The sequence below is a fragment of the Oncorhynchus nerka genome, linkage group LG10 (genome assembly GCF_034236695.1).
Source record: "Oncorhynchus nerka isolate Pitt River linkage group LG10, Oner_Uvic_2.0, whole genome shotgun sequence".
NCBI lineage: Eukaryota > Metazoa > Chordata > Actinopteri > Salmoniformes > Salmonidae > Oncorhynchus > Oncorhynchus nerka.
Window position 1 is genome coordinate 31,755,396 of NC_088405.1, and position 26,055 is coordinate 31,781,450.

The window sequence follows — 26,055 nt, forward strand, 5'->3', positions numbered from 1 at the left end:
AGAAGAGTTGGGGTGGGGGAGGGGGAGGGATTGTGTGAAAGAGAATGAGAAGGAGAAAGATAAGGAGAAGGAGAAGGAGAAGGAGAAGGAGAAGGAGAGAGAGAAGGAGAAGGAGAATGAGAATGAGAAGGAGAAGGAGAAGGAGAAGGAGAAGGAGAGGGAGAAGGAGAAGGAGAAGGAGAAGGAGAAGGAGAAGGAGAGGGAGAAGGAGAAGGAGAAGGAGAATGAGAATGAGAAGGAGAAGGAGAAGGAGAAGGAGAAGGAGAAGGAGAAGGAGGAGAAAGACGAGAGAGAATTAGAAAACAGAGGCAGGGACGGAGCGATACAGACAAGACTGACAGTGTTCCGAACCCTCATTGATTTGAATGGTGTCAGCAATTTTTATCAAGTATTCTTTTGAACTTAACATGAATTTGGGTATTGACAGTACTATATAGGTAGAGAACATTGAACAGAACAAGGCTACGTCAAGAACTACATTTTGACAAAAATACAGAGAGAACCCTCTAGTCCCAAGCTCTGGTACTGTGTGTGAGAGAGACAGAGGGAAATAAAGACAGAGAGGGGGAGTGGGAGAGAGGGAAAGAGAACGCAAGCGCAGTGGTGAGAGGGGGAGCAGGATGGTAGAGCAGAGAGAGAGGGAGGGAGGGAGACACAGGCTGCTTAGCTGACTGAAGCAGAGCTGGGCGAAGAGGCACGCCTGGCCTGAAGGAGGGCTGCTCTTCTCTCATTACTAAGCCAAACACACACACACACACACACACACACACACACACACACACACACACACACACACACACACACACACACACACACACACACACACACAGCCAGGGAGCCGGGATAGAATCCTAGGGAGACAGAGTGAGCGCCTGCCGACCTGCAACCATGGCCGACATGGGTGAGTAGAAAAACCCTTTCTGAAATCCTCCCTTACAGCGTGTGCATGCCAATGAGTGCGTTTAGCAATGGAGGCTTTGACAATATTTGGAGCCGGGTGGGGATGTACAGTACAGTAGGGATCGACACGGACGTAGCTCAGGCTAGACTCCAGGAGACAAGGAGTTTTCCTTTCCTGTCTTGTGTTCAAAGGTCATAGAAACATAGGCTGATATTACCAGGTCAGGTAAGCCCATTGGGATAGACCAAGGTAGCAGGGGGCTGTTGCAGTAGAAACCCTGGAGACAGGGAGAAGAGTGGACAGAGAGCCTGTAGGGCTGGAAATGTCTAAATGGAAGCGCACTCCCACTGGTTGAATCAACATTGTTTCCACGTCATTTCAATGAAATGATGTTGAACTATCGTGGAATAGACGTTGAATTGATGTCTGTGCCCAGTGAGCTGTTGGTGGGATGTCAGTGGCAATAAGGACCAGGGGGGGGGTTCCTATAGCGCTCGGTGGGACAGATTAACACTCTGCTGTAGGCAGCATTTCCCCTGTCTAGACACGCACACACATATACACACACACACACTGACTGACAAATGGAAACAGGGAAATGGGGGTCTGTATGATAATTGACACTGTGCATATAACCCTGATAGCACCCCACTGCAGACTCTATTTCCACACTGCTTACCAGGGATTAGCCAAAGTGATTTGTCTCTGTGCTGTGACTGTCTCTGTGCTGTGACGCTCCCTGTGCTGTGACTCTCTCTGTGCTGTGACGCTCTCCGTGCTGTGACTCTGTGCTGTGACGCTCTCTGTGCTGTGACACTCTCTGTGCTGTGACTCTCCCTGTGCTGTGACTCTCTCTGTGCTGTGACGCTCTCCGTGCTGTGACTCTGTGCTGTGACGCTCTCTGTGCTGTGACGCTCTCTGTGCTGTGACTCTCTCTGTGCTGTGACTCTCTCTGTGCTGTGACGCTCTCTGTGCTGTGACACTCTCTGTGCTGTGACGCTCTCTGTGCTGTGACGCTCTCTGTGCTGTGACTCTCTCTGTGGCGCTGCTCAGAAAGTGTGTTAACAGAACAGCACAGTGGACAGCTGATGGTCACACCCACACATTGACGAGGCTCTGCCTTTCTCTCTCTTTCTCTCTTTCTCTCTGCTCTCAAGTTAAAGATGATTTTTTGTTCACATGGCTTTATTTTCAGATCGGTTAAATTAAGTTGGAAAGGGATTTACGGCCAAGACTATAGTAATCAATAACAGTCTTGGCTACAAAGTATTGTATGACAACTCTTTGATTAGTCTACAAGTAGACTATATGGGGAGACCAATGGAGAGCCTGAATGGCGAGACCGCCGCCATGCACACGTGCCACACGCACGCACACTGTGTCCCCTTGTCACAACAACATCCTCAAGCAGGAAAGTGTGTGACGTGACAAAACACTGTCGCACCAAGCGGTCAGGTATTTGCTAGCTGGAGGGGACAGAGGTATGTTGGAGAAATGATGTACACACACAGCGTCCCCCCTTCTCTCCCTAGCCTCTGGCATGGGGGATACCAGTGCCAGCCATCCCTTGCAATCTCTGATGTAAAACGGCATGATGCGACTTGATCTCTCAGCCTGTGTATTCATATCTTCATGTGACTCTGGTCCTATACAGTATGTGCCAATGTGTATTGCAGAGGTGCATTGCAGCAACATTTATTTGCGATCACTGCAGTGTGTTTGGGGGAGTCACTTGAAATATCCAGAATTCACAGAAAAGCACCTTTATCGTAGCTTGTGTTGGGTTTGCATTTATTGACAGAAGGCAGGATGATGAATGAGTGTAATTCTTTTATACCAGTACTGACGTGTATGCTCATTGGCAAGCCACTTTGAGATTGGAATAGCCTGAAGGTTCATGAGGGGTTTCAGTGTAGATGTTTTTGTGTGGGTGTTTACAGTGTACAACATCAAAATGTACAGTACAGGCATGTATTGTTTCTACAGAAATATTATGTAGTACATGTAAGTAGTGTAGTTGTTCTGCAGGAGGATGTGACTAATATACAGTGGGGCAAAAAGTATTTAGTCAGCCACCAATTGTGCAAGTTCTCCCACTTAAAAAGACGAGAGAGGCCTGTAATTTTCATCATAGGTACACTTCAACTCTGACAGACAAAATGAGAAAATAAAATCCAGAAAATCACATTGTAGGATTTTTTATGAATTTATTTGCAAATTATGGTGGAAAATAACAATAACAATAACAAAAGTTTATCTCAATACTTTGTTATATACCCTTTGTTGGCAATGACAGAGGTCAAACATTTTCTATAAGCCTTCACAAGGTTTTCACACACTGTTGCTGGTATTTTGGCCCATTCCTCCATGCAGATCTCCTCTAGAGCAGTCATGTTTTCGGGCTGTTGCTGGGCAACACGGACTTTCAACTCCCTCCAAAGATTTTCCATGGGGTTGAGATCTGGAGACTGGCTAGGCCACTCCAGGACCTTGAAATGCTTCTTACGAAGCCACTCCTTCGTTGCCCGGGCGGTGTGTTTGGGATCATTGTCATGCTGAAAGACCCAGCCACGTTTCATCTTCAATGCCCTTGCTGATGGAAGGAGGTTTTCACTCAAAATCTCACGATACATGGCCCCATTCATTCTTTCCTTTACACGGATCAGTCGTCCTGGTCCCTTTGCAGAAAAACAGCCCCAAAGCATGATGTTTCCACCCCCATGCTTCACAGTAGGTATGGTGTTCTTTGGATGCAACTCAGCATTCTTTGTCCTCCAAACAATGCGAGTTGAGTGCTCTCTAGCAAACTTCAGATGGGCCTGGACATGTACTGGCTTAAGCAGGGGGACACGTCTGGCACTGCAGGATTTGAGTCCCTGGCGGCGTAGTGTGTTACTGATGGTAGGCTTTGTTACTTTGGTCCCAGCTCTCTGCAGGTCATTCACTAGGTCCCCCCGTGTGGTTCTGGGATTTTTGCTCACCGTTCTTGTGATAATTTTGACCCCACGGGGTGAGATCTTGCGTGGAGCCCCAGATCGAGGGAGATTATCAGTGGTCTTGTATGTCTTCCATTTCCTAATAATTGCTCCCACAGTTGAGTTCTTCAAACCAAGCTGCTTACCTATTGCAGATTCAGTCTTCCCTGGTGCAGGTCTACAATTTTGTTTCTGGTGTCCTTTGAGAGCTTTTTTTTCTTGGCCATAGTGGCGTTTGGAGTGTGACTGTTTGAGGTTGTGGACAGGTGTCTTTTATACTGATAACAAGTTCAAACAGGTGCCATTAATACAGGTAACGAGTGGAGGACAGAGGAGCCTCTTAAAGAAGAAGTTACAGGTCTGTGAGAGCCAGAAATCTTGCTTGTTTGTAGGTGACCAAATACTTATTTTCCACCATAATTTGCAAATAAATTCATTAAAAATCCTACAATGTGATTTTCTGGATTTTTTTTTCTCATTTTGTCTGTCATAGTTGAAGTGTACCTATGATGAAAATTACAGGCCTCTCTCATCTTTTTAAGTGGGATAACTTGCACAATTGGTGGCTGACTAAATACTTTTTTGCCCCACTGTACAATGTGTGTGCGTGCACGCGTGCATGTGTGTATGTGTTGCAGAATCTCTAACAGAGGCGTTGAGTGCCATCAGTGTGAGCACTGAGCTGGTAGAGCAGGAGTTGAAGCCTCATCTGGACACCCTGCTGGCTGTGCTACTGGAGAAGAGTGAGTTTGTACTCTACACACACACCACTCTACACACACCACTCCACACACATCACTCTACACACACACCACACTCTACACACACACACACCACTCTACACACACCACTCTACACACACATACCACTCTACACACACCACTCTACACACACCACTCTACACACACACCACTCTACACACACCACTCTACTCACACACCACTCTACACACACCACTCTACACACACACCACTCTACACACACACACCACTCTACACACACACACCACTCTACACACACACCACTCTACACATACACCACTCTACACACACCACTCTACACACACACACCACTCTACACACACACAGCACTCTACACACACATCACCACTCTACACACACACCACTCTACACACACCACTCTATACACATTACTCTACACACCACTCTACACACACACCACTCTACACACACACCACTCTACACACACCACTCTACACACACACCACTCTACACACACACCACTCTACACACACACAAGTAGACACTGACCTCGGATTCATCAATCTCACTCCTGTCCTGTTCCCAGCAGTTAGCTTTTATGACATTGCTTTGGCAAGCAAGGCCAGTGCATTTAGAAATTATATATCGTCTCAGCTTCAATTATCTCAGCATATTTATCATGTTGTTTAGGGATCTATCATTCCCCCCTTTTTTGATTTGCTAGGCTGAGGCACAATCGTTCTCTTTTCTGATCATATTTTGGATGCCTGACGTAGTCTCGGCCCAAATATTCAGTTATAAAAAGACTGAGTGTTACAGCAGCGTTCAGAACACCCCTGCTGTTTCTCATCTGTATTCATTAAACATCACAGTGCTGTGGAGAGGGGGAGGGGTGTCTTAAGAATGAAAGGAAGGAAGTGTGAGAGTGACAGGTCAGGTTATTCTCCAGCTCTCCCTCTTTCTGGTTCGGCAAATATCCAATTTATATGAGGTTGCACTGTGCACAAGCAGCCACATTTGGTTCTCCTCAAAAACGGGCAAGGGGACGTTACCATAGCAGCGCGGCCTAGTGCCTGACAACCTGAGCTGCCTCCTCGGCTGTTGTGACATTCTCTGAAAGGAGAAATGCTAACATTAAGTCTTCCTCTGTGTCTATTGCATCTTGCTGCTTTAATAATCACAATGAATGTCCCTCCCAAGCTCAACAGAGGAGGATTCTGTTTTAGTTTCTCTCTCCGGTCTTCTGCTGACATCACAGATGGGTTAGAGTCACTGTTAATCGGAGAGAGGAGAAGAGAGAGGAAGTCCAGACAAGCGGTGCACTCAGTGATCCTGATCAATCTCATCAAAGAGAAGGGGTGGATCAGCTTTAATATTGTGGAAAGATTGTTGCTACCATCAATGTAATTTGTCTGCATCATTTCCAATCCCACATATATTTTTTGGGTAAATGTATATATCCATGTACAGTGCCTTGCAAAAGTATTCATCCCCTTTGTGGTTTTTTCTATTTTGTTGCATTACAACCTGTAATTTAAATTGAATTTTATTTGGATTTCATGTAATGGACATGCACAAAATAGTCCAAATTGGTGAAGTTAAATTTTAAAAATGACTTGTTTCAAAAAATATAAATAAACTAAAACGGAAAAGTGGTGTGTGCATATGTATTCACCCCCATTGCTATGAAGCTTCTAAATAAGATCTGGTGCAACCAATTAAGTCACATAAGTAGTTAAATAAAGTCCACCTGTGTGCAATCTAAGTGTCACATGATCTGTCACATGGTCTCAGTATATATACACCTGTTCTGAAAGGCCCCAGAGTCTGCAACACCACTAAGCAAGGGGCACCACCAAGCAAGTGGCCCCATGAAGACCAAAGAGCTCTCCAAACAGGTCAGGGACAAAGTTGTGGAAAAGTACTGATCAGGGTTGGGTTATAAAAAATATCCCACAGAGCACCATTAAATCCATTATTAAAAAATTGAAAGAATATGTCACCACAACAAACCTGCCAAGAGAGAGCTGCCCACCAAAACTCACAGACCAGGCAAGGAGGGCATTAATCAGAGAGGCAACAAAGACACCAAGGATAACCCCGAAGGAGCTGCAAAGCTCCACAGTGGAGATTGGAGTATCTGTCCATAGGACCACTTTAAGCCGTACACTCCACAGAGCTGGGCTTTACGGAAGAGTGGCCAGAAAAAAGCCATTGCTAAAAGCAAAAAATAAGCAGACACGTTTGGTGTTCAGTAAAAGGCATGTGGGAGACTTCCCAAACATATGGAAGAAGGTTCTCTGGTCAGATGAGACTAAAATGTTGCTTTTTGGCCGTCAAGGAAAATGTATGGCGCAAACTCAACACCTATCATCACCCCGAGAACTATTTCCCAACTATTTAGCAATTTATATAGCACAGCTGTCCATTTTTTTCCATTTTAAATTAAATTGATATATGTTTTTATTTATCACAATTTTCTTTAACCATTTAAGGTCTTTAATGCAGGGCCGAGAGACAAGTTCCTTACTTTTTCCCCCTTCTACTTGCCTCTTCCATTTTTGTGGTAATGCTGCAATTAGTTGGTTGTAATTTTGGGTAGAGCAGCCATTTTCATATGGCTATGTTAGCTGCATGTGTGACATAACTCCATCAGTCCTATTTATAATATCATTCCCAAAAATGATGATAAAAAAATAAAACATTTTATCGAAAAATATGAGTTTTTTTTTAGCAATTAGTATATTTGAGTTTAAACACAATATTTGTTGCATCATTTGTTCTGTATTTTCAGGTGGATTAAACTGAAATTGCAACCAACTCTCTAAGGCTTGTTTAAAAAATAACTGTATTTTGGAGATTATTTTGTTTTCTAACAGCCGAAAGTGAGCAGTTGTAATCTGAATAAAGGGAAAAAGGCCATTCTTGAACATAGGATGAGACATTCTTACCAATTAACTAGAGAACCAGTTTGGATTTAAATATAACTTTTGTGTGACTGATGCCTTTAGTGAGTGGTCTAATGCTTTAATATTTCATCATTTCTGCCCTCCGAATTCATATTTGGCCATATAAATAGGCCCTTTTAATTTTGTCTGGATTGCCATTCCAAATAAAATGGAATATTTTTTGTTCATATAATTTAAAAGCAGGTCACTAGGTGTAGGCAAAACCATAAGCAAATAGGTAAACTGTGATATGACTAAAGAGTTAATCAGGGTGACAGGTATTTTCCTTTCCATTGTAGCAAGATCTTATCTATTTTTGCTAACTTTCTATAAACATTTATTGGAGGGAGATCATTTCTTTCTTTCAGGATTTGTATACCGAGTATGTCCACATCCCTGTCAGACCATTTTATTGGTAAACTACATGGTAATGTAAAAGTATCATTTTTTGTGATCCAATAAGTAATATTGTACACTTATCATAATTTGGTTTTAATCCAGAGAGTTTAGCAAAAGTATCTACAGTTGAAGTCGGAGGTTTACATAGTGTCTCTTTGCTTGACATAATGGGAAAATTGAAAAAATCAGCCAAGACCTCAGAAACAATTTGTAGACCTCCCAAGTCTGGTTCATCCTTGGGAGCAATTTCCAAATGCCTGAAGGTACCACGTTCATCTGTACAAACAATAGTATGCAAGTATTAACACCATGGGACCATGCAGCCTTCATTCCGCTCAGGAAGGAGACGCATTCTGTCTCCTAGAGATGAACGTAATTTGGTGCGAAAAGTGCAAATCAATCCCAGAACAACAGCAAAGGACCATGTGACGATGCTGGAGGAAACAGGTACAAAAGTATCTATATCCACAGTAAAACGAGTCCTATTTCGATATAACCTGAAAGGCCGCTCAGCAAGGAAGAAGCCACTGCTCCAAAACCGCCGTAAAAAAGCCAGACCACGGTTTGCAACTGCACATGGGGACAAAGATCGTACTTTTTGGAGAAATGTCCTCTGGTCTGATGAAACAAAAATAGAACTGTTTGTCCATAATGACCATCGTTATGTTTGGAGGAAAAAATGGGAGGCATGCAAGCCAAAGATCACCATCCCAACCGTGAAGCACGGGGGTGGCAGCATCATGTTGTGGGGTTGCTTTGCTGCAGGAGGGACTGGTGCACTTCACAAAATAGATGGCATCACGAGGAAAGAAAATTGTGTGGATATATTGAAGCAAAATCTCAAGACATCAGTCAGGAAGTTAAAGCTTGGTCGCAAATGGGTCTTCCAAATGGACAATGACCCCAAGCATACTTCCAAAGTTGCGGCAAAATGGCTTAAGGACAACAAAGTCAAGGTATTGGAGTGGCCATCACAAAGCCCTGACCTCAATCCGATAGAAAATGTGTGGGCAGAACAGAAAAAGCGTATGCGAGCAAGGAGGCCTTCAAACCTGACTCAGTTACACCAGCTCTGTCAGGAGGAAACAATTTAAAGGCAATGCTACCAAATACTAGTTGAGTGTATGTAAACTTCTGACCCACTGGGAATGTGATCAAAGAAATAAAAGCTGAAATAAATCATTCTCTCTGCTATTATTCTGAAATTTCACATTCTTAAAATGAAGTGGTGATCCTAACTGACCTAAAACAGGGAATTTTTACGAGGATTGAATGTCAGGAATTGTGAAAAACTGAGTTTAAATGTATTGCGCTAAGGTGTATGTAAACTTCTGACTTCAACTGTAGATCCTCTATGAGGCTGTGGAGGGATTCCAATTGTGGTTTTAAAATAAAACATGAATCATCACCGTACAACGACACCTTTGTTTTTAAGCCACGGATTTCTAATCCCTTAATATTTTTGTTGGATCTCATTTTAACAGCTAACATTTCGATGGCAATAATAAATAGATATGCCGACAGTGGACAACCTTGTTTACTCCTCTTGACAGTTTAAAACTTTCTGAGATGAAGCCATTATTTACTATTTTACACCTAGGGTTACTATACATACAGTAACTTTGATACATTTTATAGGAGATTCTCAAAATTTGAAATATTCTAGGCATTTATATATAAACTCCAGTCGTACTTTATCAAAAGACTTTTCAAAATCAGCTATGAAAACTAGGCCTGGTGTCCAAGATATTTTATAGTATTCTATTGTTTCCAGTACTTGTCTTATATTATCTCCAATGTATTGTCCATGTAAAAACCTGTCTGTTTAGGATGAATAATATCTGACAATACCTTTTTAAGTCTATGTGCCAAGCATTTAGCTAGAATTTTTGCATCACAACACTGAAGTGTAAGAGGCTTCCAATTTTTTTAATGGACTGAATCTTTATATATACCACTTGGGTCCTGTTTCAGTAATAATGATATCAGACCTTCTTGTTGCATGTCCAATGATCTACCATTTATATAGGAGTGGTTAAAACATGCTAATAATGGTCCTCTGAGTATATAAAAAAAAGTTTGGTATACTTCCACTGGTATCCATCCAGCCCTGGAGTTTTCCCAGCCTTAAAGGCTTTAATTGCGTCAAAAAGTTCCTCCTCTGTAATTTGGCCTTCACATGAGTCTTTCTGTACAGATGTTCATTTTACATTATTAATAGGGAAAAAATCCATACAATTAGCTTCGGTTAGTGGAGATGGAGTAGACTGAAATGAAAACATATTCTTAAACTACTAACTACTAACTTTACTTCCTCTTTCAAAGTATAATTCAGTGAATCATGCGTGACTCCATCATTTCTAACAAGTTTCAATACATTTTTGGGGGTAGCATTTCTATATTGAAGATTGAAAAATTATTTGGTGCATTTTCCCCCATATTCCATCCAGTTTGCTTTATTTTTATAATATTTTACACTGGATCCATTTATTTTAGTTTTTCCTCTAACTTATTCTGTGCCTCTATGGTACAGTTTTTATTGCTATCTAACTGTACTGTTAGTCCTTCCATTTCCTTTGTTAATATGGACTCTTTTGATATAAATTGCTTTTGTTTTATAGATGAGTACTGAATTGCATGGCCTCTAAAGGCACATTTAAAAGTGTTCCATACAATAAGGGGATCTGCTGTACCTATGTTATGTCAGAAAAAGTCAGTTATAAATGATTCTGTCCTAGTTATAAACAAGTTATCATTCAGTAGGATTTGAGTACATTTCCAATATCCTGCCCACGTGGAAATTCTGTAAGAGTAATATATATGCCAATTATGTGATGATCCAACCACATTCTGTCCCCTATCAACACTTTTAAAACGTTTGGTGCCAGAGAGAATGGCATAAGAAAGTCATCAAGACGACTAGCTTGATTAAGCCTCCGCCATGTATATCTCACTAGGTCAGGGTATTTAAGCCTCCATATATCCACTAATTCCAATATATTCATGACATTCATGATTTCCTGTGCCTGAGGGTGATAGTTAGTTTGTAGTGTGATTTCTTTTACGGTCCATAGACGTATTTAAAACCGTATTAAAATCCCCCACCATAATAATAGAGTGTTGCTTGTAGAGTTAATAAATTCTTATATATATTTTCAAAGAAGCTTGGATCATCATTATTTGGACCGTATAGGTTAATAAGCCATATCTGTTTATTGTCCAATAACATATTTAAAATAATCCATCTACCTTGATGATCTGTTTGGACAATTTGCACATTTGGATCAAAATTCCTGTCAATTAATATCATCATCCTTTTGAATTTCTTTGCCCATATATTTCTCCCCCCCAGTCCTTTTTCCACAAAACTTAATCTAAAATTTTTGAATGAGATAACTGTAAATAATAGATATTATATTCCTTCTCTTCTCGAACATGTGTTTGAGACACGTTTCAATTAAATTATAACTGGCTATACTTATTTCACCACTTACCATAATGAGACACATGTTTCAATTCTATTTATCAAAATATATGTTTGTAATCGTACTATTAAAAAGTAACATGATGATTGAGTGTCTATATAGCTGCACCATGATATTTGCATTGTTACTAAGTAAACCTCCAATTGGTCCTCACTATTCCACCCGCTAAAAGCCCTCCTCATCCCGGGTTGGGTTGTCATCCCAATGCCCGGCAGACCACCCCCGAACCCTCGGATCCCATAGCCACAGAGAGACCGGGACCCATCCTTCGAAAAGAGTACACAGTGCCACCCACAGAACAGATGCAGAGAAGAGACTTGGCACAGGAAATGGAATGACAGTTAATGCTGGGACACTTTCATTTGCAAAAGTTGTGTCTGAATTAGTTTCTGGTTAACAATTAGCTAGTTTGTCTATAGGTCAATAAAGATGATTTATGTTACTATAAAACCATTTGTCATTTTCCGTCTTCAGTTATATTCCATTCCATTGTATCTCCATGCCAAGGAGTAGTTGACATATAAGTATGTGTATGATCTGTCCCCAGAGAAGGGTGCTGCTGAGGAGATCGCCTCCAGTGGGATCCTTCCCATCTTAGCCCAGTCCCTCAGGGTGAAGAGTCCTCTCACCAACCAAGTGGCGTTGGTGGTTGCAGAAATGGCCAGGGAAGGTGAGATGAGATGCCAGCCCACAAGACAGAGGAACAGGGGGCATGAATACCAATCTGAGTTTAATGGAGAGAACCAAGCTCTTAATCACTACTACTCTGACACACTGTGTTTGAAAGACTCACTGATTAAAATAAAATACGTTGATTTTATTGTCTGGCTGCAATCAAACTATTACCATTGATGGACAGTTTAGACAGAAAAGTGGTCTTTGTGCTACCTCACCTGCTCCTACTCATTACCTATCAACTAATATTCATGACCTCTACTAAGTACCCACTGGGCACAGACGTCAATTCAACTACTATTCCACGTGGGTTCAATGTCATTTCATTGAAATGACATGGAAACAACGTTGATTCAACCAGTGTGTGCCCAGTGGGCACTTGAGGTTCAAAGTGCCCTTTCAAAATAAGTTATGCTAATGTGCTATTTTAATTAGCTTTATGTAGATGATATCTATGCATAATATATGTTACTGATGTGCCCTCTGCTTCCTTCACTATCCTTTGTTCTTTAATCTATGCATTTTTCTATGCATAAAGCAGAACTTCTGCCACTGACTTATGTGTATTCTGTAAGAACCGCTCCCTGAACCAAAAATGAGGGGGTGGTTTTGGTTGCTACTCATTGACAGCAGCAGGACTACTTTCTATTTGCATCTACCAAGATCCAGTCCTCCATTTGCAAACACACCAATGCCATAGACTTACTGTGGGTACAAACAGAGATTGAGGAAATGCTGTCCCTGTGTTCCAGTGGCGGTGAGGGACCCGTGCATTGATGCGGGGCTGGTGACGGTTCTGGTGCCCCTGCTGAACAGTGCAGACGAGGAGCTGCTGCTCCACACTGGCAGAGCCATCGGACGCATCTGCTTCGACAACAGTGAGTGGGACTGACTCTCGCAGGCCCTTCCCAGGGGGAATCAGGCTTTACCTGCAGTGATGAATCGGAACCAGAATCTGCCTACTAAATTCATATGTAATCTTACTACGCAATGCTTGTCCTGATGGATTAGCTGGGTGTGCCTCCACCTCTCCAAGTCTATTTATCTCAGTCTCACTCCATTACTCTCTACCTCCTCCTCTCCCTTCCCCTTTTATCCCTCTCCTCCTCCCTCTCTCAGCGGCCCAGCAGGATCAGCTGGTGCAGTGTGGGGTGATCCCCAGGCTGGTGGCCATCATGAGGGAGAACCTAGAGAACGACCCACTGGTCAACGTGTGTCTGCTGGCCCTCTGTAACCTGGCCGACATGGGTGAGGAACACCAGAGGAACTTTAGTATACTCTAGACAGGGTCACAGAGAGGACCCATTGGGCACACACTGCTTGAATCAATGTTGTTTCCACGATATTTCAATGACATTATGTTGAACCAACACGGAATAGACTTTGAATTGACCTCTGTAGCTAGTGGGGAGGAAAGCCTGTTTGTTTTTGGTTACATTTCTGAACCAAAATGGTGTGCTTGTCTCATTTGTTTACTTGGAGACTGCGTATACTGAGTTGAACCAGTTATTGTGTTTCTCACATTCTTATCTGTGAATGAGAATTGTTTCTTAACTGACAGGCCTGGTTAGATAAAGGTGTCAATTCAAATATGTGGCCTCTGACCCCTGCAGACACGACGCGGGAGGCTCTGGTAGAGGTGGGCGTGGCGGAGGTGCTGACGGCTCAGCTAAAACTGGCTACTGACGCAGAGAGAAGACACATCATACTGGAGGTTCTGGGATCACTGGGAGAGAGTGGTACATCTGGGCAAGGGCCTGAAATGTGGTCATTCAAATGATGATAATTTATACAGACACGGATGAGATTAAATAGGCTGCAAGTGAGGTTTAAGCTTTTCACATAGAGGGTTGAATGAATGTGTGCTCAGACTAACACACTCCTCCTGTGCTGCTGTTGTCAGACGTTCTGAAGCTGCAGTTTGTGGAGTCGGGGGTTCCTGAGGCTCTGTCCGAGATGATTCGGGGGCTACAGGGTGGCTCTGACCCCCATGACCTCTGCAGCATCAAGATTGCCTCTAACCTCATCGTTTCCCTCCTGCTGGGAGGTAAGGAACGCAACCTGACCTGGAGGCACCAGAATCCCTGGTTCTCCCCTTGAACCTAACCCCATAGTCCATGCCTCACTCACCCACACCCCTTCACTGTCTGTCAGCTCACATCACTCAAATTGATTGATGTTTGATTCCGAATGTAATCGAGCAAAGATACTCTCAGACTAAGAATCACATTTTATCCATAAAAATTAGCTCATGCGATGTGTTGATGATGATGATACGTGGTTTTCTTGTTTATTTCTTTTATCTGTTTCGATTTCTTTGCTAAATTAAATATGGATGATTGGTGACTGACTAGTTTGATGTGCTGCCTGTCCCTGTGTGCTGTGTTTGGTATTATTAGATGAGTCCATGCAGAAGTGTTTTGGCGAGGGCACGGGTGTGGTGTACCGGGATGTACTCTCTTGGCTACAGTCCTCCAACACTCAGCTGCAACTGTCTGGAGCCCTGGCCATCGCCAACTTTGCCAGGAACGGTGAGATGACAAAATGCCTTCAGATTGACTTATCTGCATTGACTGCTTTAGTTTTGAGAAGTGATTCTCCTCGGTCTCTGATGTTCTTAGCCCATGTCTATATTCACATTCAATTACCTTATAACCTCTCTTCACCTTTCTCTCTATGTATCTTGTCTCTGCCTCTTCTCGTCAATTCCTGTATCCTCTCTCTCTCTCTCTCTCTTTCACCCTTCTCAGACAGTAACTGTGTGAAGATGTTGGAGTTAGGGGTGGTTCCTCATATCCTGACCCTACTGGAGCAGCATGTGGACGAAGGCGACGTGTCCGTCCAACATGCCGGACTGAGTGCGCTCAGAAACCTGGCGATCCCAGGTACATAGTAGGATGGATAACCACAAACACACGCGCACGCACACACAGACACACACAGACACACACACACACACACACAAACTGACCCCATTGAACCCACCACTGAATGACCAACTGGCAGCGGGAAATGAATGACTAATGTGTTTATCTTGTAAGCTGTTCTTACACTGAGGACTCTCAGCTCTGAGACCACTGTGACCCCTCTTCTCCCTGGTGTTTCAGCCAGTAATAAGGTGAGGATGCTGGAGGACGGGGTGACAGAGAGAATCAGGACCTTGCTGCGCTCTGACATGCCCCCAGTGCAGTTCAAACTGCTGGGCACCCTGCGCATGATGGTGGATGGACAAGGTTCGTGGGAAAGGTGTATGGTGAAGAAGAATGGGATGTGTGCTTAACGTGGAGGTCTAGGTTATACTGTATGTGACTAAACTAAAATCACACAGGTCAAATGCATTTATCTAGTGCAGAGTTAACTAAATGTGTGTTGTAGTCATTTTTATTTATGATAAACTAAGAAACAGGGCTGTTGTTCCTAATAACATTTACATTTAAGTCATTTAGCAGACGCTCTTATCCAGAGCGACTTACAAATTGGTGCATTCACCTTATGACATCCAGTGGAACAGCCACTTTACAATAGTGCATCTAAATCTTTTAAGGGGGGGTGAGAAGGATTACTTTATCCTATCCTAGGTATTCCTTAAAGAGGTGGGGTTTCAGGTGTCTCCGGAAGGTGGTGATTGACTCCGCTGTCCTGGCGTCGTGAGGGAGTTTGTTCCACCATTGGGGGGCCAGAGCAGCGAACAGTTTTGACTGGGCTGAGCGGGAACTGTACTTCCTCAGTGGTAGGGAGGCGAGCAGGCCAGAGGTGGATGAACGCAGTGCCCTTGTTTGGGTGTAGGGCCTGATCAGAGCCTGGAGGTACTGAGGTGCCGTTCCCCTCACAGCTCCGTAGGCAAGCACCATGGTCTTGTAGCGGATGCGAGCTTCAACTGGAGGAGCGGGGTGACGTGAGAGAACTTGGGAAGGTTGAACACCAGACGGGCTGCGGCGTTCTGGATGAGTTGTAGGGGTTTAATGGCACAGGCAGGGAGCCCAGCCAACAGCGAGTTGCAGTAATCCAGACGGGAGATGACAAGTGCCTGGATTAGGACCTGCGCCGCTTCCTGTGTGAGGCAGGGTCGTACTCTGCGGATGTTGTAGAGCATGAACCTACAGGAACGGGCCACCGCCTTGATGTTAGTTGAGAACGACAGGGTGTTGTCCAGGATCACGCCAAGGTTCTTAGCGCTCTGGGAGGAGGACACAGTGGAGTTGTCAACCGTGATGGCGAGATCATGGAACGGGCAGTCCTTCCCGGGAGGAAGAGCAGCTCCGTCTTGCCGAGGTTCAGCTTGAGGTGGTGATCCGTCATCCACACTGATATGTCTGCCAGACATGCAGAGATGCGATTCGCCACCTGGTCATCAGAAGGGGGAAAGGAGAAGATTAATTGTGTGTCGTCTGCATAGCAATGATAGGAGAGACCATGTGAGGTTATGACAGAGCCAAGTGACTTGGTGTATAGCGAGAATAGGAGAGGGCCTAGAACAGAGCCCTGGGGGACACCAGTGGTGAGAGCACGTGGTGAGGAGACGGATTCTCGCCACGCCACCTGGTAGGAGCGACCTGTCAGGTAGGACGCAATCCAAGCGTGGGCCGCGCCGGAGATGCCCAACTCGGAGAGGGTGGAGAGGAGGATCTGATGGTTCACAGTATCGAAGGCAGCCGATAGGTCTAGAAGGATGAGAGCAGAGGAGAGAGAGTTAGCTTTAGCAGTGCGGAGCGCCTCCGTGATACAGAGAAGAGCAGTCTCAGTTGAATGACTAGTCTTGAAACCTGACTGATTTGGATCAAGAAGGTCATTCTGAGAGAGATAGCGGGAGAGCTGGCCAAGGACGGCACGTTCATGAGTTTTGGAGAGAAAAGAAAGAAGGGATACTGGTCTGTAGTTGTTGACATCGGAGGGATCGAGTGTAGGTTTTTTCAGAAGGGGTGCAACTCTCGCTCTCTTGAAGACGGAAGGGACGTAGCCAGCGGTCAGGGATGAGCGAGGTGAGGTAAGGGAGAAGGTCTCCGGAAATGGTCTGGAGAAGAGAGGAGGGGATAGGGTCAAGCGGGCAGGTTGTTGGGCGGCCGGCCGTCACAAGACGCGAGATTTCATCTGGAGAGAGAGGGGAGAAAGAGGTCAGAGCACAGGGTAGGGCAGTGTGAGCAGAACCAGCGGTGTCGTTTGACTTAGCAAACGAGGATCGGATGTCGTCGACCTTCTTTTCAAAATGGTTGACGAAGTCATCTGCAGAGAGGGAGGAGGGGGAGGGGGAGGAGGATTCAGGAGGGAGGAGAAGGTGGCAAAGAGCTTCCTAGGGTTAGAGGCAGATGCTTGGAATTTAGAGTGGTAGAAAGTGGCTTTAGCAGCAGAGACAGAAGAGGAAAATGTAGAGAGGAGGGAGTGAAAGGATGCCAGGTCCGCAGGGAGGCGAGTTTTCCTCCATTTCCGCTCGGCTGCCCGGAGCTCTGTTCTGTGAGCTCGCAATGAGTCGTCGAGCCACGGAGCGGGAGGGGAGGACCGAGCCGGCCTGGAGGATAGGGGACATAGAGAGTCAAAGGATGCAGAAAGGGAGGAGAGGAGGGTTGAGGAGGCAGAATCAGGAGATAGTTTGGAGAAGGTTTGAGCAGAGGGAAGAGATGATAGGATGGAAGAGGAGAGAGTAGCGGGGGAGAGAGAGCGAAGGTTAGGACGGCGCGATACCATCCGAGTAGGGGCAGTGTGGGAAGTGTTGGATGAGAGCGAGAGGGAAAAGGATACAAGGTAGTGGTCGGAGACTTGGAGGGGAGTTGCAATGAGGTTAGTGGAAGAACAGCATCTAGTAAAGATGAGGTCGAGCGTATTGCCTGCCTTGTGAGTAGGGTAGTTATTTCAGCCCCAGTAGATGCTGTAAATGATTCTATGTCCAAAGGCACAGTTGGAATCACAGCCTATTTACACTGTATGTGGGATATAAAATCCACCACAGGCACTACTATGACCTGTCACAGTAAATTGCAGGGTACAGTGTGTCCCCTTGATTACTGTAGTCTACTGAGGTAATACACTCCTATAAAGGGAATCACCACTCTGAGTCTGCTTTCTCACTTCTAATCATTTCATTGTTTATTTCCCCCCATTTCTCTCTCTCTATCTTTCTCTCCCCTTCTCTCTGTCTCTATCTTTCTCTCCCTTTCTGTCTCTCTCTCTCTCTATCATTCCCTCACTTTCTTTGTCTCTCTGTCTCTATCTTTCTCTCTGTCTCTCTCTATCCCTTTCTAACCATCTTTCTCTCATCTCTAATCTCCTCCCTCACTCAATTTCTCACCCCCCACTCTCTATCTCTGACTCTCTCCTCCTCCACTCCCTCCTCTCGTCCTCTCTCAGAGGAGGCAGCTGCAGTGCTGGGTAAAGATGAGGTTTTGTTGGCGAGGATCATGGAGTGGTGTGAGGCACGGGACCATGCAGGGGTCAGGGGAGAGGCCAACCGCCTCCTGGCCGCCCTTATTAGACATAGCCGTGCCCCGGTGAGTCACTCGTGGGCATGCACACACACACACACACACACACACACACACACACACACACACACACACACACACACACACACACACACACACACACACACACACACACACACACACACACATACATACATACATACATACATACATACATACATACATACACACACAGTACGAGGATTACATACTGTATGTGTGTAATCCTCATCTCTTCTAGAGACTGATTCTCTCCATTCCGACTCTTACAGGAAGTCATCAATGCTGTAACCAAAGCAGATGGGGTGCGACACCTCATCTCCATGGCAACCAGTGAACACTTGATCATGCAGAATGAAGCCCTGGTGGCCCTGGCGATTGCATCTGCCATTGACATCGGTGAGGGATTCTACTATCCTTTGAGAGCAAAGAGGGAAATATCAATACATCTAAAGCTATCCTTTGGACTGACAGAACGTAGATAGATACAGGTTTACTGACAGAAACCAAAATAAATAGATTTGTAATAATATCTGTATATACTGTATTATGTCAGCATGTAATAATATATAATGCTTATATTTTACAATGGTGAATTACTCTAAGCTCTTTTTTAGGTTATACTAATTCCCCTGCATACCAATGTTCAATACCATAATATACTTCCTGTAAATAACACTCCTTGCGTGTGTGCTTGTGACATGTCCTTCTGTTTTCCAGCCTCCATGCAGGAATCATTCCGAGAGGCAGAGCTCTTGCCCACACTGCAGAAGATGCTGGATGACCCAGTGGCGACGGTGGAGTTCAAGTTCAGTGCCCTAGGGCTTATCTGTAGCCTGGCCAACTCCAGTAGGTACCCCACGCATGCACGTGCATCCACACCCACATGCATGTTCTCTCGCTCCTTCTTTCTGTCTCTTACTCTCTCTCTTTGTCTTTGTCTCTATACTCCTCCCTCTTAGGCTCGATGAAGGAAGAAATGGAATCTCTTAACCTGAAGGAGACGCTCAACAAGCTCTCTGGTCACTCCAGCATCAACGTAGCCACACAGGCTGACACAGTGCTGGCCATGCTTTCTGAAACCAGCTAGACTGGCCTGACCGGACCACTGTCCTGGTCAATGTGACCATAGACTCTCAGCACCACGTGCCACCACAACCTCCCCTACTATCGTGACTACACCATTCTCTCCATGAAAATAAGCAGATATTGAGTCTTCCAAAGCTGGGCCTCCATTCACCTGGTCTATGGAGAGCACAGCTGGACAGAGCTACATTAAGACTGACCAACCCAATCTGACAGAGCGCTAACAAGGTGATAGCCTATGTTCTAAGCACAAGCTGAATGAGCCAACCCATGAAAACGCACATGAATCACAACAACCCCAGTTCAGTCCTCATGACCATCTGTAAAAATAGTGTTTATGTGTGAAATAGCTCTTCTAATCAGTACTCCAATCAATTCACTGTATGTATGATTTCCGATAACGACCAGTGTATATTATCAAAGGAAACGTTTGCGTATAGGGTTAATCATGGCTACTGTTTCATAGCATCTGATGTGCTTACCCTCAATGGAAAACACAAAACTAACGCCTGACACTGTTTATCCATGTGGTGTTCCATCTATACTCTGTATTGACCAATGTCCATAGATGTAAATGTTCCTAGAATGAATAGGACCTGTCTCTTCTCTGTGGATCTTGCATAGTGAGATCCCCTCTGCAATATCTACAGTTTACAGCTCAAGAAAAGCATTCAAAGCCAATATCTCTGATATTTTACCAAAGTACATTTTTAATTAGTGCTAGTTATCTGAGAGCACAGGTGGGTGGGCACTGGGGATAATCATTACAGAGCTGTGAGAGTGTCAGGCAGCTCCCCCACTTGTTGCCAGCTCCAAAATTCAGACTGAAAGGGATCAATATGTTATGTTGATGCTGGGCCAGCAAAGGGCTTGTGATGAAGGGAGCTTTAATGTTGCACTCAGAGCCCTGCTGATTCAAATCCTTTTAACACCAATTTGTTAAGGGGTCTTGAGCCCAACAGAGACTGACTGGCTATTTCAAAAGGTTTAATAGAGCTAATAGCAACTGAAAAACAGCTCTCCATCTGTCTTTCCTTTTAGTACCTAATAGGCTACTCAATGGGAGCTGAGTTGGTAAATTAGCTTTTAATGTTGAATGAAATTATGAAAGAGATTGGTGGGTTTTCTCACTATCTAATCGTAGCATGTGGTTGTTCAATGACAGACATGTATTTGTTTAAAATCTATAACTTTTTCATTTCAGAGAGACACATATTCATGTTTTTTTGCAAAATGCTAACAAATATGTAACAAATAACTACATTTTTAATAAAGAAATGTACAAATTATACTTTTGTGACATCAATAGTATTTAATTTTCTAAATATGTTATTCAATACAGTAATATGAGATCTGTATGTAAAACATTTACATTTGACATTTTTGTCATTTAGCAAATGCTCTTATCTAGAGTGACTTACAGTAAGTGCATTCACCTTAAAATAGCTAGGAGAGACATCCACATATCACAGTCAAATATACAGGGCATGAACATTCCATTCCAGCTAAACAATGGATATACAGCGTTTTGCAAATAAACACATTTTCATACACATCTAATATCTATTATATACAAATCTTAGAATAGTAATAGTTTACACACACATGAAGGTAACCATAAGCAATCATTTCTGATGCAAAAACACATGTGAAAAATGTGTGGATATAGCGGTATGGAAATAAACTCTAAAATGTGTGGATATAGCATTATGGAAATAAACTCTAAAATGTGTGGATATAGTGTTATGGAAATAAACTCTAAAATGTGTGGATATAGCGTTATGGAAATAAACTCTAAAATTTGTGGATATAGTGTTATGGGAATAAACTCTAAAATGTGTGGATATAGCGGTATGGAAATAAACTCTCAAATGTGTGGATATAGCGGTATGGAAATAAACTCTAAAATGTGTGGATATAGCATTATGGAAATAAACTCTAAAATGTGTGGATATAGCGGTATGGAAATAAACTCTAAAATGTGTGGATATAGCGGTATGGAAATAAACTCTCAAATGTGTGGATATAGTGGTATGGAAATAAACTCTAAAATGTGTGGATATAGCATTATGGAAATAAACTCTCAAATGTGTGGATATAGCGTTATGGAAATAAACTCTAAAATATGTGGATATAGCGGTATGGAAATAAACCCTAAAATGTGTGGATATAGCGTTATGGAAATAAACTCTAAAATGTGTGGATATAGCGTTATGGAAATAAACTCTAAAATGTGTGGATATAGCGTTATGGAAATAAACTCTAAAATGTGTGGATATAGCGGTATGGAAATAAACTCTAAAATGTGTGGATATAGCATTATGGAAATAAACTCTTCAATTGATCTTTGAAATAACTATGTAGGTGTTTTAATAAAAAAAGGATGGCTCACAGAAACAACTGGCAATGGCCTGTAACTTATCTGTTCATTGGAGTATGTACTGTATGACTGAATATGGGTGTGTTTCAGGTCTCTAAAATACTACATTGGACAGGTAAAGCAATTTGGAGGAAGGCTACTGGTCATTTTCTTCCTCCAGTCCAATACTTTCAGTTCAGTATGGGTCTGCTGTCTGCTTGTCGTTTTTCCAAACACAATGGCTACCCTTCTCATTCTGCTAGCGTACCCGGGAACACTGATAAACACATTGTCTCAGACTCCCTAAGCCTCTTTCCCATGTGGGAGGAGAACATATTTTGCCTCATCCATATTCAGATAAACTAAAGTCTCAGCAGTTACAGGAGTGGTAATGTTTTAGTCAGGTGGTAAAGGCCCATACTGTGCTTTACATCCATACCTACTGTGTGAAAAGTCCAGGCTGGAGAAGTACAGGGATACAACGTGCCACATTACGGAGAAGACAACCACTCTGACCACTAGGTGGCAACATTGTCTTTACACTACAGTCAATGCTTATTCAAAGCTCTTTATTGAAATGAGGCTCAGTATGTACACAATTACATGACTCAGTGTGTGGGTGTTTGTTTGTGTGTGTGTGTCTGTATGTGTCTGTTTACTGTGTGTGAGTACAAGCTTGTGCATGTATCATTGGGTAGTGGCTGATTTTCAGAGATTGCACTGTAAAATGGTTGATCTCTGCACACTGCTGGCAAGTGGGATTCTGGGCCAGGAGCCCAGATGTGTGTGTGTGTGTGTGTGTGTCTGTACGTGCCTGTGTCTGCACATTCAACTGCCTGCTATTTCCTGAGCAATCTGTTAAGACAGATAAACATCAGTTGAACCAGGGAAAACCACAGCAAAACATGGGATTGCTATCAATGAAACCACCCCTTTAACAACTGGTGTTGGGAAAAAGATTGTGTGTGTGTGTGTGTGTGTGTGTGTGTGTGTGTGTGTGTGTATGTGTGTGTGTGAGTGTGTGTGTGTGTGTGGGTGTGTGTGTGTGTGTGTGTGTGTGTGTGTGTGTGTGTGTGTGTGTGTGTCAGGCAGAGCACAGCTGAGTCCTGAGTGTGTCATGAACACTTCTGTACCCTGAACCAATTGGATAACCACCTCTATAATCACTATGGTTGTGTACCAGGTTGTATTTGTTGCAGTCGCACTGCACATCTCACATTGGAGTTACAACCTGGAATGTGCCTTTCATGTCAGTGGCTTCCATTTCTATTGCAGTATTTACTGTTTGGGATAAACATTTAGGACCGCATAACCTACTAGTAATAGACATCTATAATGGTCACCCAGTCGCAAGATGGCACCAATAGAGATGGTCGCCTCGCTTCAGGTCCTTAGAAAACTATGCAGTTATTTGTTTTTTTTATGTATTATTTCTTATATTGTTACCCCAGAAAATCTCAAGGGTTTTTACATAGAGCTGGGAAGAACAATTAGATATAAAAGCAATGTCAACTTACCATCATCACAACCAGGAATGCACCTTTCCCGAAGCAAATCCTTTGTTCAAACCTCCACCCTGGACATGTGATCTTATCTCAGAGGCTGACCCAAAACAATGCGGTTGTGGCAGGAGAGGCAGACGGAGCGGCCTACTGGTCAGACTCAGAAGGCGAGCTCACCATCCACCACTTCCGAGCATATTACTCGCCAATGTCCAATCTCTAGACAACAAGGTGGATGAAATTAGTGCACGAGTTGCCTTCCAGAGAGACATCAGAGATTGTAACATTCTCTGTTTCACTGAAACAATGCTCACTCGGGATATGTTGTCAGAGTCGGTACAGCCACCCGGGTTATTCACGCATCGCGCGGACAGAAACAAACATTTCTCTGGTAAGAAGAAGGGCGGGGTGTATGCCTTATGATTAACGACTCTTGGTATAATCACAACAACATACAGGAACTCAAGTCCTTTTGTTTACCCAACCCAGAATTCCTTACAATCAAATGCCGACCGCATTATCTTCCAAGAGAATTCTCTTCGATTATAGTCACAGCCGTGTGTATCCCCCCAAGCAGATCCCTCGTCGGCCCTGAAAGAACTTCATTGGACTCTATGTAAACTGGAAACCACATATCCTGAGGCTGCATTTATTGTAGCTGGGGATTTTAACAAAGCTAACCTAAGAACCATACTTCCTAAATTCTATCAGCGTATCAAATGCGAGAAAAGAGCTGGTAATTTTCTGGATCATTGCTACTCAAACTTCCGCGACACATACAAAGCCCTCCCCTGCCCTCAAACCTTCCCTAACCAGAAACCATGGATTGATGGCAGCATTCGCGTGAAACTGAAAGCACGAACCACCACTTTTAATCATGGCAGTTTACCGGAAACACGACCGAATACAAACAGTGCAGCTATTCCCTCCACAAGGCAATCAAACAAGCAAATCATCAGTATAGAGACAAACTAGAGTCGTATGTGGCAGGGTCTACAGTCAATCACGGATTACAAAAAGAAAACCAGCCCCGTCGCGGACACTGACATCTTGATCCCAGACAAATTCAACAACTTCTTTGCTTGCTTTGAGGAAAATACAGTGCCACTGACATGGCCCGCTACCAAAGCCTGTGGGCTCTCCTTCTCCGAGGCCAACGTGAGTGAAACATTTAAACGCGTTAATCCTTGCAAGGCTATTGGCCCAGACGGCATCCTGGAGTGTTTATGGACATTTTCAACTAATCTCTATCACAGTCTGCTGTCCCCACATACTTCAAGGCCACCAGTGTTCCTGTTCCCAAGAAAGCAAAGGTAACTGAACTAAAAGACTATCGCCCCATTGCACTCACTCCTGTCATCATGAAGTCCTTTGAGAGACTAGTCAAGGACCATATCACCACCCTACCTGATACCCTAGACCCACTCTAATTGTCATACCGCCTCAGTAGGTCCACTGACGATGCAATCGCCATCACACTGCACACTGGACTATCCCATCTGGCCAACTGGGTCCTGGACTTTCTGACGGGCCGCCCCCAGGTGGTGAATGTAGGAAACAACATCTCTACCCCGCTGATCCTCTCCTGTACTCCCTGTCCACCCATGACTGCCTGGCCATGCACGCCTCCAACTCAATCATCAAGTTGTACCACTACAGTGGTAGGCCTGGTTACCAACAACGACGGGACAGCCTACAGGGAGGAGTTGAGGGCCCTCGGAGTGTGTTGTCAGGAAAATAACCTCTCACTCAACGTCAACAAAGCAAAGTAGATGATTGTGGACTTCAGGAAACAGCAGAGGGAGCACCACCCCCAGATGCACTCTATAAGCGAGGTCAGTACAGGTGCATCAAAGCTGGGACCGAGAGGCTGAAAAACAGCTTCTATCTCAAGGCCATCAGACTGTTAAACAGCCATCACTAACATAGAGAGGCTGCTGCCAACATACAGAACAGACTCAAATCTCTGGCCACTTAAATAAACGGACTTAATAAAGGTATCACTAGTCACTTCAAATAATGCAAATTTAATCATGTTTACATATCCTACATTACTCATCTCATGTATATACTGTACTCTATACCATCTACTGCATCTTGCCTTTGCCGCACCGCCATCGCTCATCAATATATTTATATGTACATATTCTTATTCCTCCCTTCACATTTGTGTGTATTTGTGTGTATAAGGTAGTTGTTGTGAATTTTTTAGATTACTTGATAGATTTTACTGCATAGTCAGAACTAGAAGCACAAGCATTTTGCTACACTCGCATTAACATCTGCTAACCATGTGTACGTGACCAATAAAATTTGATTTCATAGATACCAAGTTATCTATGGAAGTGTTGTAACGGCTCTCGTTTGTAGAATGAAGAGTGGACCAATGCGTACATCGTCTTTTTATTGATGACACCAAAACAAAATAACAAAGACAAAAAACTGAAGCACACAGTTTTGTAAGGCTAAGAAACTAAACAGAAAACAAGATCCCACAAAACCCAAAAGGAAAATGACAACTTATATATGATCCCCAATCAGAGACAACGAT

General features: G+C 43.7%; 1 protein-coding gene across 1 annotated transcript; it reads left to right on the forward strand.

Moving 5' to 3' along the window:
• Positions 1-664: 664 nt before the first annotated feature.
• LOC115135145 (rap1 GTPase-GDP dissociation stimulator 1-like) lies at positions 665-20,932 on the forward strand. Its single transcript, XM_029669496.2, has 14 exons — positions 665-901; positions 4,515-4,619; positions 11,978-12,100; positions 12,858-12,983; positions 13,225-13,353; positions 13,719-13,844; positions 14,009-14,152; positions 14,505-14,636; positions 14,856-14,990; positions 15,213-15,338; positions 18,445-18,584; positions 18,830-18,956; positions 19,278-19,406; positions 19,520-20,932. The coding sequence occupies exons 1-14, from the start codon at positions 889-891 to the stop codon at positions 19,645-19,647; spliced, it is 1,683 nt and encodes a 560-aa protein (XP_029525356.1). The 5' UTR covers positions 665-888; the 3' UTR covers positions 19,648-20,932.
• The last annotated feature ends 5,123 nt before the right edge of the window (positions 20,933-26,055 follow it).

What these genes read in the sequence shown, in the direction of transcription:
- LOC115135145 (XM_029669496.2), top strand. An exon ending in ACGCATCTGCTTCGACAACA is followed by an intron (nt 12,984 to 13,224) that starts GTGAGTGGGACT and finishes TCCCTCTCTCAG; the next exon opens with CGGCCCAGCAGGATCAGCTG. An exon ending in CGCCAACTTTGCCAGGAACG is followed by an intron (nt 14,637 to 14,855) that starts GTGAGATGACAA and finishes CACCCTTCTCAG; the next exon opens with ACAGTAACTGTGTGAAGATG.